This window comes from Micromys minutus, assembly GCF_963924665.1.
Source record: "Micromys minutus genome assembly, chromosome: 1".
Taxonomy (NCBI): Eukaryota; Metazoa; Chordata; class Mammalia; order Rodentia; family Muridae; genus Micromys; species Micromys minutus.
The window spans coordinates 143,689,505-143,707,165 of record NC_137969.1 but is presented as its reverse complement, the minus strand read 5'-3'; the positions used below and the strand labels follow the sequence as shown (position 1 = coordinate 143,707,165).

The 17,661-nt window shown below is 40.8% G+C and overlaps 1 protein-coding gene across 1 annotated transcript; it reads right to left on the bottom strand.

Annotated features, from left to right (window-relative positions):
• Positions 1 to 1,266: 1,266 nt before the first annotated feature.
• AFP (alpha fetoprotein) lies at positions 1,267 to 17,098 on the bottom strand (the record flags this gene model as incomplete). The annotated part of the gene is made up of 14 exons (XM_080933144.1): positions 1,267 to 1,311; positions 1,811 to 1,943; positions 3,004 to 3,227; positions 4,634 to 4,772; positions 5,286 to 5,383; positions 5,981 to 6,113; positions 7,251 to 7,465; positions 9,038 to 9,167; positions 9,679 to 9,776; positions 10,730 to 10,862; positions 11,910 to 12,121; positions 15,287 to 15,407; positions 16,318 to 16,369; positions 17,014 to 17,098. 14 exons carry the CDS (start codon positions 17,096 to 17,098, stop codon positions 1,267 to 1,269), a joined length of 1,818 nt encoding a protein of 605 aa, XP_080789270.1.
• Positions 17,099 to 17,661: the final 563 nt, after the last annotated feature.

The window sequence follows — 17,661 nt, the reverse complement described above, 5'->3', positions numbered from 1 at the left end:
CAGCAGGGATGATGGAACCCGACGCAGACATCTCCTGTAGCCAGGTGGGACTCCCAGTTCAGGGATAAGGATGCCAACACACCCACAAAACCTCCAACCAAAATGTGTCCTGCCTACAAGAAGGCACATCTTTGTACAGGGACAAAGATGGAGCAGAGACTGAGGAATGGCAAACCAGTGACTGGCCCTACTTGAGACCCATTCCATTAGGCAAGCATCAATCCCTGACACTATTAAGGACTATCAGAACTGTTCTCTGAGAGGCTCTACCAAGCAGTTGATCAAAACATATGCAGAGACCCATAGCCAAAATTTAGACAGAACTCAGGGGGTATTGTGGAAGAGCTGGGGGACAGACTGGGGTACCTGGAGTGGACAGGAACTCCAGAGGAAGACAACAAAGTCAACTAACAGGGACCCTTGGGGGCTCCCAGAGACTGAACCACCAACCAAGAGCACACATGGGTTGGACCTAGGGTCCCTGCACATATGTAACAGATGTGCAGCTTGGTCTTCATACAGGACCCTCAACAACTGGAGTGGGGACTGTCCCTGACCATGTTATCTGCCTGTGGACCCTGTTCTTTTAACTGGGCTGCTTTGTCTGGCCTCAGTGGGAGAAGATGTGCCCAGTACTATGGGCTTGATATGCTAGGGTGAGTTGGCACGGAGGAGAGGGGGACTCTCCCTTCTCAGAGGAGTAGAAGGAAATGTGGGGGAGGAGCCACATAAGGTAGGAACTGGCGGGGGCTGCACTCCAGATGTAAAGAGAATTAAGAAAAAATAAATGGAAAAACTTATTTTTTTATAAATAAGCAGTCTAGAAGAAGAGAAACAGTTGAAAAGTCTTTATTTTTAAGGCATAGAAATCTCACATGAAAGTCTTCACCATGTTGTTAAAGTATTGTCAGTTACAATTAAACTGAACAGCTCAAACCAAAGTGTCAACACATTTTCTGTCCTCTCTTCGTTCTGCAATATAAAAAGAAAATAGTTTTATTAGTAAGTAGAAAGAGAAGGCATTTGTTTATTTATTTATTTATTTTTGATAATAGGAACATAGGAAAGCCTTCTGATGACATTTTCTGAAGCCTTTGAAATGTTCTGTTTCAGTGTTTTAAAAACAAACAAACCTCTATTGCATTATAGTCATTTTTTAAAAATTAATATTTCTTACAGCCATAACTCATATTGATTGATATACAGAGAGAATCAACGTTATTATTTATCTGGGGCTGCATTTAACTTTTTCTTACCTGGAGATGTTTAAACCCCCAAAGCTTCACGAGTTTTGGAAATCAGCTTTGGACCCTGGAAGTGAAGAACACACAGAGATGCTGAGCTGAAGAGACAAAGGACTGTGCCGGTCAGATGTCAGCTCAGTTCCTTGTCCCCACTGTGGGCGTGCAGAGGTGTGCTCACCCTTAAGTGGGGTCAGGAGTAATTCCTACAAATACTCTCTTGATCATTTAATTAATATGCTAACTAGGGAGCTCCTCTGATCCACTTCATGAAACTCGATTAACTTTAGCTCAGAAAGTCTTCTATGTTATCAATTATGTTTATATTTAGTCATTCTCTCTATTAGGAAATAAATCAAAATTGCTAATTCTCTTGATACAGAATAAACTTTTAATTCTCCCTAATACTTAGAAAAAAATCGTTATTATCTTTTAAACCCCATAAGATTTTTCAAAAGACATTTAAATTTGTCATTATTTTAAGTGATGGATTTGTAGGATACTCTTTCTGTTCCTTACTGCAGGACAGGCCACACCAGGACTTTGGGGGATGAGACGTTTGCACACACCTCTTCTGCAAAGCAGACTTCTTCATTCTGGTGTTTGCAGCACTTCTCCAGAAGGCCAGAGAAATCGGCGGTGACAGCGGCATGCTCCTCCTTCGTTATTTCGGGCTTTTGCTTCACCAGGTTAATGAGAAGCCTGCGGTTTTAAAACCAAAGAAAATACTGGAGAGTCTGCCATGCAGAAGGCACTTTCCGAAATCATTTTTTAGTAGAAGACTTTCAGAGTTCTAACAGCCAACCTCGGCTATCTCTCTGTTTGCTCATTGCCAAGGTTAGTCCTCACCCTTTTCATCAAAAAGAAGTAGATTGGAAGCATGCCACGCTGCTGCCCCGCCCTGGTGCAGGTTACAGAGGAGAAACTCAGGATTCTCTGTGCTTTTACAGAGAGTGGACTGTGATTCCTGCCTCTTTGCTCTTCTGCAATCTGGCTATTCATGCACAGGAGCCCAGATGTCCGGATGCTGACACCTGCCACCATCATAGCTTAACCTGAGGAGCGCCGGCGGCCTATAATACTCTCTTAGCGGCGACTGTGTATCGGGGTTAAAGTTGGCAAGGCCGTTAGAAAGCGTGGGAAGGAAGCACATTTCCTGTTATCTCTTGAACACACCTTTGACCGGGGTGAGGAAAAACAGGAGAATGGATCTCCCAATGTAGGAAGCTCCTGTACAAAGCCAGTGAGTGTTAAATTTAAATTAAAATACATGAATATTTCAGAATGTAAGTTCCCCCTGGCTTCACCCCATTACCATTCCAGAATGTCTCACCCTGAATGGTGTTTTTGTTTCCTTTGTTGTTGTTGTTGTTGTTTGAAACACATGGTTGAGTCATATGTAATTACACTGCTTATAGACACAGTCACACATTTCCTATAATTAGAAGTGCCCAGACTCACAACAAAGATCTCTCCTAATTTTTCAAAATGTATCACCCATTTTCCTCCTACTTCTTCCTTCCAATTACAATATATTGCAATTTTCATGACAGAGACAATTTTTCATAACCAGAAAATTGTCTGCCTCAGTGGATTTTTTTCAAACTAACTTCCCCCATAAGGCTGTGTGAAAACTGAGACAGAACGAATTTGAGACTGGGAGCGCTCTAATGAGCCCAGTAGCTCTCAACATGTAAGGCAGGATTCTCAGCCCCTCCCTCTATGCTGATGTTCTCCATGACAGAAAATAACAATGTCTTACTCTTGTTTCATGGTCTGCAGGGCTTTGCCTTGAGGTTGGCACAGACCCTTGTGGAAGGCGAACTTGTCTTCAGAGAATGGTGAGGGGACATAGGTTCCATCCTTCTGGAAGTTGGTGATACATGGCCTCCTGTTGGAATATGAGGAGTTGCAGCAGTGGTTGATTCCAGAGTTCACCGGGTTGGTTTCATGTCTTATACACAAGTGTCCAATGAAAATGTCGGCCTGGTTAAAAGAAAAGGAAAGAAGAGAGCAGGGAGACAGAATTAGCCACCAAGTTGGCTCACATTTCCAGAAATCTCATGCAGGGGTTCTCAAAGTCTTGCAGTTTGTCAATAATAGTACAGGAGATTTTTCTATGCAGTGTTATTGCCTTAGTAATGGTTTGTTATGGACTTTGCCATTTGCCATCTGCTTGGGATAAAACAATTTGTAGTGACAATGTGGACACACTAAGTTTTGAGAAAAGACCTTTAGCTATTTGAAATATGCTTCTTATTGTAGAAAGGACTTTCAGAAAGGAAACATCCATTGGTAGGTTGTTTTCTGTGCGTATCTGGCTGACTTTTGCTTTTTTTAATGCTTATTTTATTTTAAATTATGTGTAACTAGTGTGCACAGGTGGGCATAGATCCCTGTGGAAGCTAAAGACGTCAGCCCTCCATGGAACTGCAGTAAAAGGTGTCTGAGAGCCATTTTCAGTGGAGGCTAAGAACCAAACTTGGCTCCTCACAAAGAGCAGTACACACTTTTAACCCTTCAAGCCCTGCATTTGCATTTTGGTACAGAGAATTCCTTTCTGAAAGTTAGAACAGGGCAAATCTACCTTTACAAATTTTTTTCTATACACATACACAAAACTAGTAGAAAATAAATGTGTGAATGTGTGTGCGTATGTTTAAAGCTTTCATATAGATCCCCCACAAGCCCCCTTACTGTAAAGATATCTATCAAACACCAAGATATAAATTTTAATGGTTGTTAGAATGTTTGTGTGGTTACTACTCTCGGGCTAAGCCTGGGCGCCTAATCGAAGACAGTCACCCTAAAAAATGGTACCTTTATTATCATTATTCTCAAATGTCAAATGCAAACAGTTCAAGCTTAGTGGGGCTTTGCTCCCCTCTCAGTGTGACCTGAAGATGAAGGGGGTGACTATCCAGAACATGGATCTTAATCCTGTGCTGTGCTTGGTAACAAACTACCCCAAATAGCACTATGATGATGAGACTGGCCTGCAAAAGGCAGAACTCTTAAGTATGTCTAAAATAAAATGACTAATCTGATCTATTAGAAGTGAGATTTTGTGCTTCTTCTCCCTCCCCCCATATGAAAGTGAGAATTTAAAGAATAAGAAGAAATAAATGGGATAATATATTGGGCATTATCCTTCCTATGTATAAAGTTTGCCTTTATGTTGTTGAATAAAGCCTTTGCTCTTACCCTAAGCATTCAAGAAGGACAGGAAGCCAAAGGCAGACCACTGAGAGACAGCTCTCCCACACACCCTCCATCTGAACTTACTAAAGAAACCAAGGAGCAGCACCTCCACACCAGCTCCACTATCTCTCCCACATGGAGATGCGAAGCAGCTCCGAGTCAAACAGAACAGGAATGCGGTAGGCACTCACCCATCCCTCGCCACAGGTGGACCATTTATCCTCACTGAGCTGGCAGCACGCGGAAGCAATGCCCACCATCTTCTCGGTGAGTTCGATCAGCTCCGCGGAGGTCAGCTGAGGGGCTTTCCTCGTGTAACCAAAGAGGAACCTTGAAGAAGCATTTTTACCACGTTATCATGAGTGTTTAGCCCTTCTTCTTTCTCCAGGGCCTACTTTTGGTGTCAGAAGACAGTAGGCATGTGGTTACCCACAACCAAGAAGCTTTTAATTCTGTCAGTCACTACACATACCCCCATCTTCCCCACGTGTCACTACGGGTTACAGATTGCCCCACAATCTGGTTTCTTATCAACCACAGCACTTCCCTAGATTTTAATGGTGAACTTGGGGTATTGGAACCCTGACTGACCAAGCGCAGAATTGATATGTCTTCTGCAAAAATCTACAGAGCTTGGAGAACCCACAGTCAATTTAAAAGATCAGACTTCATGAGCTGCTCTTGATAATATTTAACAGGGGAGAAATCATGTAATCACATTTATACAGACTTTGACCCAGTTGGGCACGGAAGTTAAGAGAAGCTGTGGCTTGAGACTTTAAATTTATGTTTCCTTCACCTATTAATAATCTTAAGTCACTGAAAACATTTCAAAAAACATACAAGTTTTGCAAGTGGTAGGGTCCTAACTTCTGCAAGAGCCCACAGCTTTGTTTGGCCAGCTCCTGGCTCTCCTGGATGTGGTTTTTCAATTCTTCTTCCTGAAATAGAGACATTATTACATGCATTTTTCTCTCCTCCCAGACACACCATTTTCTATATGCCAGTATCTTATTACATTATAAAACAAGTCTTAGAAGCCTTTATGAAATATTGGAGATGATAAAGTGTGGCTTTTAAGAATTAAAACAAATGAACTCTTGAGAATGTAACCATTGGATTTTGCCTTCCTGCAGTCAGCAAAGATGAATATTATCTCTCTTCTATTCACTGTAACGCTTTTAACCAACATTTCATTTCTTACACAAGCCATTGGTCACTATTTAGAATAACTAATTAATTCCTAGATTACTAGTTCATAAGTATAACTAGTTAATTGCTAGATAACTAGTATTTTTATGTATTTTTTTTGATCATCAGGTGGGGAGCATTACCAAAGGACGTGTGTGGGTGCCACTCCAACTTTGTAGAGTGGAATTCTTTTTCTTCTCTCTTTACATGGTACCCAAGGATCCAGCTCACACAACAGTACCTTTACCTAATAAGTCTCCACTCACTGGCCTACAAACAGTATTCTCAAAGGCTTCTATCAAATGCAATTTTGCAGATTACACCCCCCCAATTCCAGTGCAGCCTACCAGATTATCCCAGCATGTAGATGGACTTTCAGGCTGGAAACACTTCTCTAATATTTCCTGGTATGTCTTAGCAATTCTTAGAATGACTGAGACAGGAAGGTTGGGGTGAGTTCTTGAATATTCATGAAGAAAGCTTAAATATATAGGAAAAATATCAAGCTGTTAGAACTAAGACAAAATTACACTATTAATCCCCTGACGGTTCCTATAGAACAGTCAAAGCGTACAGACATTAAAAATCAAATAGCAAGTAAAGCAGAAAAACAAACATAATTTGAAATCTATGACCAAAAAAACTTAAATCAGGCTATGTATGTATAGACCATTCTCAGCTGAGAAAAATGTCTCCTGTAGTGTTCTTTCCACTGGAGGCCTGTTTCTATGAAGCACACTATTAGCTCTTACATGTGATCGCTTTTTAATATTAACTGTGCTCCAGGGTCGTCGGCATGGGTAGCATTCACTTCCACCAGCAATAAGATGCCTACATGTGTCTCCTAAATCTAGTCTTTGTTTCAGTTCACATAACTTTATTTAGCAGTGCAAACGGGCTGTGATTGCCTGATTTTAATGAAACAGAAGAGCCACATCGTTGGGGGAATACTGGTGAGAAAATTGAGCCATTTCTTTCATTGCTGCATTACCGTCAGACTCTTTTTGAGTCAGTGCTTTTAACCACTGAGCTATCTCTCCAGTCCATGTTCTTTATTTTTAAAGCACGTATTGCAGGTCATTTTATTCTTGACCTTGGGCACTTCTTATTTTCAAATTTAATTGTATTTATTTATTACTACTGGAGGGGAGCACGTTTGCCACAGCATGCATATGTTGTCAAGGACCACTTTTAGAAATCTGTTCAACTGCCCCATGTCCATTTCGTTGAGTTGAGCACAGGTAGTCAGGCTTGTGCGGAGTTTACCCACTGACTCAGCTGACTTGGCAGCCTCCTCATTACTAAAATATATAAATTATCTTTGCAAGGTCATGGTGGTTTTCATATGAGATATTTAAACAGGACGGATTGCCTCATTTCAGAAAAAAATATCAAAAACAAAATATAGATTCATAAGCAAGCCAATTATTAGTAGTAACTGTGGGATCTTCATCACGCCATGCTGGGTCTCACTCCCCAGTTATGAGTTCTGTGCTTACAGCTCCTACGTGTCACAGCATCTAGACAGACAGCCTCCAATGAGCTAAAAACCTATAGCCCCCACTCCCAATCACATCATCTTTATCACCGTAGATGCTCATTTACAGGGCATCTTACCTAGCCATGAACATGATTTTTTCCTCTGAAGAAAATTGGGCAAAATTTCTGTCTCCCAAAAACTCGCTTGGGTTTAGAGATAAGCCTTCAGGTTTGTCGTCATTTTCTGCATGAATTATGCAGTAGCCAAGCTCCATCATGGGTAATTTGCAGCACTCTGCTGTTTTGCTCGACAGAATATCTTTTCGAGAACATATATATGTCATGACTTTTTCCTGTAATGAGTAAAGTAAAAAACAAATCTCAAAGATTTATCCTTTGAGGTGGGAACTTAGAGCCTTTAAAGGAAGTGGAAGGAGAAAATGGCAGGATGAAAAGGAAGAGGTGCCTCGTCTCTCCTCTGCCTCTTCCTATCGCCTTTCTCTTTTTGTTTTGTTCACCTCGCTTTGCACAGCTTCCATCTAAGTCCTACTGTCCTATTTTAGTAAAAGTCTTCAAGAAAAGACAGAAATCTGTTGCTCAAACAAGACAGCAGCTTTTGATGGTTACTGAAATTTTCCAGTGTGCAATATTCGCTGCGGCAGGCTGGCATTCTTACCTTGCTGGCCCTTTCCATCTTGATCAGAAGGCTATGCAGTGACTCACTCTGCCCTCCAGAGGGCAGTCTAGAAGACAAACTGGCTGTGCAAAAATGCTACAGACAACTTTGTCTTTGCTCAGAGACCTGCGTTCTTAACGGTGACCCTTGAAACTTACTATTCAGTTTGTTAAAACCTTCCAGTAAAGTACTGAAATTATTTTTCTACTCTTAATGAATGAAAAAGTAGTTATGAGCTCCAAAAGTTAAAGCTAATATATATATATATATATATATATATATATATATATATATATATATATGACCTCAAACACAAACAAACAATTTTTTCCAGTATTCCTAAGGGTCTGATGAATTCCTAATGTGAGAATAAGTAATCAAATCCAAAATAAGTAATCAAATGTTTCACGGTTCATCCACTCCTCACCACAGGAGTGTGCCAGCTGCCCTACTGCCCTACTTTGACCCCTGGAAATCCTCCCACCTTCCCTGACTACCTCTACAAAGAATGACACTGGAGTCTGTTGAAGTGAGTCTTTCCTACCCCTGTTTTCAAAATCATTTGAGCCTGTAACTACAGAGACATTTTTAAAGTGGTCGTAGGCGCCACAGGGATGAAAGGGGGAGTGATTTGGTATACAGACATCACGTTCACTATTTAGATTAGCTCAAATAGCCACATCATTTATATTACCAGTTCTTTTATAATCTGTTGCTAAAAGCTTAGGAGTTTAATTCTTTTCTATCCCTTTATTCACATCTCTGCTTACCATAAATGGACATTTTTTCCCTCATGCAACAGTTTCTTGCATTATTTTTACTAATAAGTCTGTCATTAAACTATGACAGAATCCTTCAGTGTGCCAGACATTGTCCAGTAGAGACAATGGTAAACAAAAGACAGTCTGTAACTTCAAGAAGGCTATTGTCTTATCTCTCTGGTTAAACTATATATTCTTTGATGTTGATTTATAAGTTTTCCTGACAAGTGGCACTCACTGTAAACCAGCACCTAGCGAGCTAGTAGGAGAGACTCACTATATTTCAGTCAAATGAAGAATTGAATGGTCCTTAGTCTCACAGAAGGCGGCAGGTATTGCTAATGCCTGAGGTGAGACCCAAAAGCGATCCTGGTGTTGCTTAAATTTTACTCTTAGGAAGTCTGTAAATTCACTGTGCCTCAGCCAAGTCAGGCACCGTAAAATGGTGAGAATGAGACAGAGTAGAGAGGGCAAGAGGAGACTCCTACCCCATCCTGCAGGCATTCCAGCGCATTTCCTTGGCAACACTCCTCGTGGATGTGGGCCACATCCAGGGCCAGCTTCCGAATCTCAGTAAAATTTGCGTTGGGAAACTTTTGACTTAGCTTAATAAGGGTTCTGGGAGAGGAAGATTAAAAAATAGATCACCTTGATTATCAGAATAAAATCGAATCATCTACAGAGTATCTGGGGCACTAGCTCCAATGGGAAAGAACAAGATGTCTCAAAAGAAACATTTCTTAAGTCTCATCAGCTTCAGCCCCCAAAAGCACAAGCTCTGTAATTGTGACTTCATTTCTATTTTACCATTAAGACAGATTTTTAGAGTTCTTTATGAATTGATGCTAAGTTTCTAGTAGAATTGGGGGTTAATTGTAGAATACGTTTGACCTCTTCCAGGAGTAAGGGCCAGCCAGTCTTTGGAAGAAACTGCAGGACTGAAACTGTGTATTGGGCCTCTGCTGTGCACAATACACAGGCCTCACAGGGGCGGCACTTAGAACCCGCTGCTCCAGTCTGCTCCTGGGATCGCATGACTCTAACCAGAGACTACCTCTGCAAAGGAGACTCTACTCTGGAGGATTACTGTTGAGCCTATCAGAGCACATCCTTAGACGCTTATACTTACGTGGCCTGGAGGTTCCGGGATCCAAATTTCCTTATTACTGAGCATACATGCTCATTTAGCATGCTTCCTTCTCTTAATTCCTTTGTGATTGTTGCTCTCTAGATGCAGAAGAAATGAAATATTAAGGAAACCCATTCATTCTAAGATCTAGGGACTAGAAAAGCTCAGTACAGGTGACCCATGAAAGTATAAAATAGCTCTTACTAAACTTACAGCTCAGGATGTTTAACCATATCATACTACTTTTATGACTTTTAGATTAATTCTTATGTATATATGCCAAGATTTATTTAAAATTCTTTGAAACAGTAAGTCATAATTTTGATATTGGGGCCACATGGACAACTGGGCCTGTCTTGCCTCCAGGCAAAGGAAAGCCTGTTAGCTCCTGCTCTGCTACAAAAAGAAAAAGAAAAAGATAAGAAAGGGAGAAAAGGGAAATTGCACTATGGTCATGACTCTTAGGAGTTTGGGGCCATATAACAAGAGTCTGTCTCAAAATCAAAGTAAAATGAGCAAACTAAGGGCGGAAGCTGGAACATGTTCCATTTTGCCCACACGTGAACAGACCCACCAATTGCCAGCCTCCTTGGCTCTGGTTGAACTAGTGTACTCTCCAAGTGCCAATTACTGTAGGGCTGGTTATATTGTACCAACACCGTTATCTGCCCTACAGAAGAAGCACAATCCCAGCACTCTGACAGGTTATAGCCACGAAGCCGCCATTGTTCCTGCCTCTGCTCTCCTTAAAAAGTCAGTAGATGCTGGTTCATGAAACCACAAAATACACACATTTTTACTTCAGCCTAAAGTTGTCCCGTCCTATCTATTATGGGTATCATTTCTAACTATAAATAGAAAATGAAATGTCATTGAAAATTAGAGAGGTCAAGTAAAAAGGACTTTCATTTAGGAGAAGATAGAATTAAGCTCTCTTCTGAAGATGACATTCTCCACAGGGAGGAATATTTCCAATTTTAATTCTGCCCTCTACCCCCAGAAGCCATAGCCAGATCCCATTTGGTTTCAAAGAGCTTCACAAAAATACCACCTTTGTCTGGAAGCATTCATCCACGTTGTCAGCTTTGCAGCACGCTGAAACTGCTTTGTCATACTGAGCAGCCAAGGAAAGAATAGTAGGGGCGTACATGAAGGGGTTCCTCCTGGACACGTCATAGATGAAGCTGTGGGATGGAGAACGCGTGGAGATTTGCAAATGTCTGAGGAACGGGCTGCGACTGCCCTGTGCCTGCCTCAACTGGGCTCTGGCATTTATTTAAAGATCGGTAAGGGCAAAAGCAATGACATTTCTTTACTGTGCTGTTATGGGGACATGTGCATGCTTGTCTCAGACACTGTCGAAAAGTTCCTACATGTCAACCCCAGGATAAAAGAAAAGATCCAAAAAATTGTTTCAGAGTCTTTTATGAAAACAAAGATGCTATGGTTCTTACTGAGATGTCTTTTTCAGTAAAAATCTTGTCAGACATGTTTGGGGAATCAGCCGGGAAAGCTTCTAAGTAAGACAGCTCTGTAAGTGAAGGTGAGATCCTAGGGAGTCCTCTCTGTCTCTGTCTCTTTGTCTCTGTCTCCTGTCTCTGTCTCTCTTTGTCTCTCTCTGTCTGTGTATATATATACATACATGTGCATGTGTGGATCAGTATAAACAGACATATAAATATATATTGTTTGTGTGTATGTAGATATGTCTCCCTGTACGGTAGAGTTAGGAGGATAAGAAGCTCAAACCTATCCTTAACTACATTCTTAGTTCAAGATCAACATGGCTTTCTTGAGACCCAGTTTCAAAGATAAAATGAAATACTTTTAAAGGAAAAAGGAAGAGGATGACCTCAAAGCTTGAGAGCATTTATCCAACCATTTGTGCCAAGCACATTTATTCCAACACCATCTGATTCCACAATCTTAATTATCAGTTTCCTACGTGTACAAGAATGCCTGGCTCTCAGGAGTCATTCCCCGAAATCCTGATGTATTTTTGTGGGAAGTAAAATCAAAACTTCAAAGGTGAGAGAAAGAGCTGTGTTTCCGGAGGCTGGAGGGCCAGAGGCTGAATCTGCATGCGCTCTGCTCTGCACCTCACCGTCTATGTCCAACAGGAGCTGCACAGACCTCAGCAAATGTCCTCTGGCTCATTTCTTACTTGTACGCAGTTTGGAGTACACTGCGTAGACTGCAGAAGCACTGACTGGCCACTGGATGGCCCTTACCTGTTTATGAACTTCGCCCTGTTTTCCTCGTATGCTTGGCAGCTCTCTGCAGGTTCTGGAAAGCGGAAGGGTGGAACCGAGGCTGGCGCGGTCTTCTTGCGTGCCAGCAGACACTGGTGTCTTTCTGCCCCGGTATGGCTGCAGCAGTTTGAGAATCCATACTTGATAGAGATTTCTGTCTCGTGGCAAATTTCATCCAGGAACACAGACATCTGGGAAAAGAAAATCTTTGGTTGTTAGGGAAAGGCGATTATTGGGACTGGAGAGGTGGCTCAGTGGTTAAGAGCACTGACTGCTCTTCCAGAGGTCCTGAGTTCAATTCCCAGCAACCACATGGTGGCTCACGACCATCTGTAATGGGATCAGATGCCCTCTTTTGGTGTGTCTGAAGACAGCTACAGTGTGCTCATATAAATAGAATAAATAAATAAATATTAAAAAGAAAAAAGAAAGGTGACTATCTAACTCCTCTGGAACAAGTGTATAAAGTTTTGTAATGTCCAAAATGAGACCAGTAAAGTAAGCAAACTCCCCATACATGTTCAGTATATTTCCTCTCAGTCTGAGGTGAGGACTTCCTTTGGTAGCTTTTAGAGCAAGGGCTTTAAACCTATATCTTTGGGTAGCACACATTCTGTGTGTGAGTTATACTTATTTTAAAAGTAAAAGGGGTCATGCAATAGTTTACCTTTTGTATCTTGTTTTAAGTTAAGTGAATTTCACTCTTATTTCATGAAAAGTTTGGCCCCAAGATAATAGAAACTTTCTTCCTTTTACATAACCATTGTTTTGTTATGTAATGTTTAGATACTCAGTCCTTTTGTCCTTTAAACAACACTATAATAATAAAAAACTGGATATTATTTTTAGTTAAAAATAAAAAATACTTTAAACGCACTAAATATAGAACCACCCTTTGTTAGTCATAATTGGTGATTTAGCTAAAACATTTCACAATGCTTTCTTGCTTAGCACCTAAATCCACTGAGATTGGACAAGACCAGTATTTTGAAGGAAGCCACCTGCCTCAGGAAAATCTTTATTAACTATTACAACTGCTAATATTTTTAAAATCTTGACAGTCCTCCTTAAGCCTCTAATTCTCCATATTCACCTCTGGCTTGTGACGTTCTCTAGCTGGTTGAGGTAGTTTCTCTTCTTGATGGGGTCATGGCTAGCCTGAAACTCACTATGTAGACAGGAGTGGCCCTAAATTCAGACCCACTTACCTCAGCCTCCCAAGGCCTGAGGTCACAGAGGCGTCCCACCATGTTTCTTTGTAAAGAAACCTTTGAATTTATATTACACGTCACCCCGCCTGCAAAATCCCCTGAACACCAACTGAATACAAAAGGCACAATACGAAGTGCATTGGGCATAATTTACGCCTTTTTAAGTGGTCAACAAAGAACGACCAAAAACTAAGATGCAAACCGGATATTCTTATTAACTCACACATGTTAGAGTTGGAGGCATCCAAAGTTGCCTTCTCACTGTCTAGATTTACTAATTCCAGAAGGGGCTGCACAAGCTGCCAGGGGAGAAAAGTCATCTACAGTATAGCCTAACCCAGCTGCAAACCCTGTGAGGCCTGCCTGGCACTGTAAACTGGGCCAAGAACCCATGACTGAGTATGGTATAGGCCCCTAAGAGCAAACCTACTTCTGTTTCTTTTCCTGGACATAGTACCAGATTGCCTTCTAAACACAGAGAGGCAGAGCTACGTGTGGCCCCTAGTCTTTGTCCCAGGAGAGTCTGTTTGCAGTAGACGGTAATGAATGCAGAGATGTACAACTGGCCAAAATACAGAAGATAGGTGGCTGGGATGTGCTCAGCCCCAAGTAGGACATCCACAGAGAGGAGAGGCTCTCTCCACAAGAGGCAGTGTCCATCGGAGAAGACAGGGAAAGATTTTAGGGACCAGAGATTGCAGGAAGTCTGCAGCAAGACCTTTTCATACACGACAGGGCTGTTGCACATGTGACATGTCATCTACTGTGAAGGTCTGCACAGACCTTCATAAGTCAAGATAGCCAAAGAGCCAGCTAGGTGGACAGAAGCTCACCACGCCCCAGCCCTGGCAGAGGGGGTCCTGGCAGTTGGAAGATAAAAGGAGGCTTTCTTTAGGGTGCAACCCTTGGCACATGCACCATTGGAAGGCCCTGTGCCCATGCACATATTGCAAGCATTAATTAGCATAAGTTTAAAAAAACAGAGTCTGCAGTAACAATGTAGCAGTCTGGGTGAGTTGGAAGGGTCTGAGGAAGCCGTCCAGATTAAAATACTCTTATGAAAGTCTCAAAGAATACATTTTTATCATTTTTTAAAGGAGATCTTCTTCACAGTGGCCAGACACATAACATTTTGGCCACTTTAACTCCACTGTGACAATGTATTTGTTCCATACTTAAGTAACTCCAACAAGTATAAAGTTCATTTCTATACAGGAGTAAACTAAAGAACACTGACTATTTTGTATTGAGCGTGTATACCAGGACAACTGGGTACTTCAACCTGATTGTTTTTCTGAAGTTCTGACTTAGCTGGATATCAGACATTGATGCTGTCTGTGTATGTGTTCTGTCCAACAACCTGAACAACCGCTGTGAGCCTCACACTCACTGTGCTATGCTGAACAATGTGAGCACCCTGCTAAGAACCCAATTTCTGGAGCCAGAAAACTTCATTTAATCCTCAGTTATACCAAACTATAGTTCCCCAAAGGAGTGATTTCTCTGTGCCTAAGTTCCCTTCATGGGAAAATTGTCCTCAATCTTGCAGGATTATCATAGAGATTTAATTAATCAGTCGATTAATTGTATATTATAATGATATAAAATTATAACTATAAAATAAGTATGTATTGTACATGTAATATATAATATACAATATAATATACTGTAATTTGTCTCCATATATAATATATGATAGGATATATAATATAGTATGTAATGTATGTATAAAACATAAATATATAACATCATTTAATAAATTAACATTTATAAATAAGATAAGGATTCTGATAAGCTGCAGCCAAGTTCTCTTAGTTGACTGGACAGACTTTGTGTGGACATCACCTTCCACACAGTGTTTTGATTATGAATGTGTTGATCTCTAGAATGCTGTCAGCCACACTGTCTGCCTAAGGGACAATATACTGCCATTCATCATCAACTAAATCTCCATGACAACTCCGAATGGATCTAACATACTCATCTCCGCTCCTTTAGAGGCCGTTTGCTCTGCTAATTGAACTAACTGAACCCTGCTTTCAGAAGACCGTTTGGGATTAACTGAACGCACCTCTTCCTGGCACCTTCTCTTCTGCAGCCTAGATTTTGGTTCAGTGTCGAGTGGCTTTCTTTCTATTCACTCACCTGATTTCCTGAACAGCCATCGCCAGTTTTTTTCTTCAGTGCCGTCAGCAGGTCGCTCGTCATTTTGTTCACTTCCGCCTCAGTGGCTTCCTGAACGAACTGGGAAAAGGCGACTGTAGCTCTGTAACAGGACCACATGCAGAGGCTTAAGGGCCAGACCCAGTCAGGCTTTCCTTCCAAGTACAGCTCTGTCTGTGGGTGGCTTTCTGTTTATCGGTTTAGACTGCGCCCTTTGCTAAAGATCTATGGGAAACTGGGTTCTAATCGCTCAAAGGGGAGTGTCAGCCTTCTTTCTAGCATCTTCACCCATAAACACAGATGCAACTCTTAGTCAAAATAAATGGATTTCCCCAAAATGTACTTCCTCTTTTTTTTTGATCACTGCTCACTGAATATCTATACCTGGGAAGGCCTACATTCTTAACATTATTTTTTTCTTACTAAAGTTAAGCAAAGATGAAGTCTTTGAACCTTCCATTGGGTTTGCTCATCGCCTAACTCAACCCCAATGATTGTGCTAGCCTCAGATTAATACAGAGTGATAGGCTTTCTGAATCCAGACATCACCAGTAGCACACACGTTTAAATTCCTCACTATAAACTTCAAGCAGGTAGAAAAGAGACAGTATTTAAAGGAATAAAGTAGTCTCCATAAATAACAAAATAAGAATATTCTGCTTCCTATGACTTGATATTCAGCAGTTTACATGATAGAAAATGTTGCAATGTCTTCCTATTGGTTCTTTTAAGACACACTCCTGAGCCCAGACAGAGCTGTTACTGATGACAGAGAGACTGATCAGAATTTTGAAAATCTGATTTGGCTTGCTTCGTGGAATTCCAGACAATGCAAAGGCTAAGATCTTAAGCATTGGCTGAAGTTAAACATTTTGCATATCAGTCTGATATTCAACATCAGCAGAGCCTTAAAACTGCCCACTTTGCTCCTGTGGTTTAAAAACTTACATTCAGTTATCTAGGCTTATCGTTGCATGCCATGTCTGTGGCACATTTGTGGAAGCAAAACTTACGTGTTAACTATATTTTTCTCTGTCGAGCACGAGGAAGAATCTAACGTGGAAGCTGGAAAAGAGAACAGGTGTTTGACAATTGATGATTTCAACTGAGAAGCAACCACTGTTGAATTTAAACCCAAGCCATAAATTTTAGAACTGTGAAGTTATCAGGAACCACCTGTCCAGACGTCTTAATTTTATACTTGGAAAAACTAAAAAACTAAGGAACAAAGTTAACCACAATGATTAGTTGCAGGCTTAACACTAAAACTCATATTTGAGTCTCCCTTACTACGGCTCCCTAGCAGCAAACTATTCGAACTGCCTTTGACACAATCATGCTGCAGTCAGCCCGTTCACATTTATGCTTTTCGGAGAGTCAGTTAGTGCTTTTAAAAGGATGGAGAATAAAAATGTCATTTTTGCCAATCTGAAGGAACTAGACATGTGGCCCCACTAAATAAGTAATATCAAAAAAATTGAGCACGGATTGCACCAAAAATTGATTGTGTTAAACACTGCTGTTATTTTGTAAGCCCCTTATACAAAATTACATTTATCCTTCATCTAAGTACATCTACCAGTTAAATATCTTCCTTGTCCACAACAGTAACTATAATGCTCTAAATCAAGGTACCTGGAGATGCAAATATAAGAGTTGTTAAGAATTTTGTTATAGGAAAATAGCTCCCGCCCCGTAAAGCATCTTACCTATCCCAAACTCATTAGTGTGCAGCACTTTGGATTCAGCAAAGCTCAGCAGGAGAAGGAAGGAAACGGATAGACTCCACTTCATGGCTGCTGGCTGCTTCATCGCAGGCAGTGGTGGAAGCGCAATACCCAGAACAGCCCTGCAGAAGTTCTTTTATATCCTTTTTCAGTGATGTCTGTTAACTAGTAACCTTCAGTGGGCAAACACATTACTCTAGTTCCTTATGTTGAGGTTAGGCAATTTGCCAATAATTAACAGCCCTGGGGTCACCTGTATCTTATGTTCAAGGACAAAGACCACTTCAGAGTGGAAAAAAAAACAAAATCTTGCAAATGCTGCAAATGTTCTTCTGCAAATGTTCTTCACCAACCAAACTGTTCAAACAGATAATTTCTCCTAAGCTGAAGAATAACTTATTTCAGCATAAAACATTGATATAGTCATAAAGAAAATGTAGAAGACTTACTATATAATTCCAAATATGTTGATTCTTTTTAAAAATAATAAAATGCATATTGTATGCTAACCACTGAACGTATTGTTTGAGTAATTCAGACTCTTCATTGGTGGATGTATTTTTTAGTTATCCAGTTATTATTTAGATCAAAACCATTGGTCAAGTGGGTATATTTTATTTAGTCGTGTCT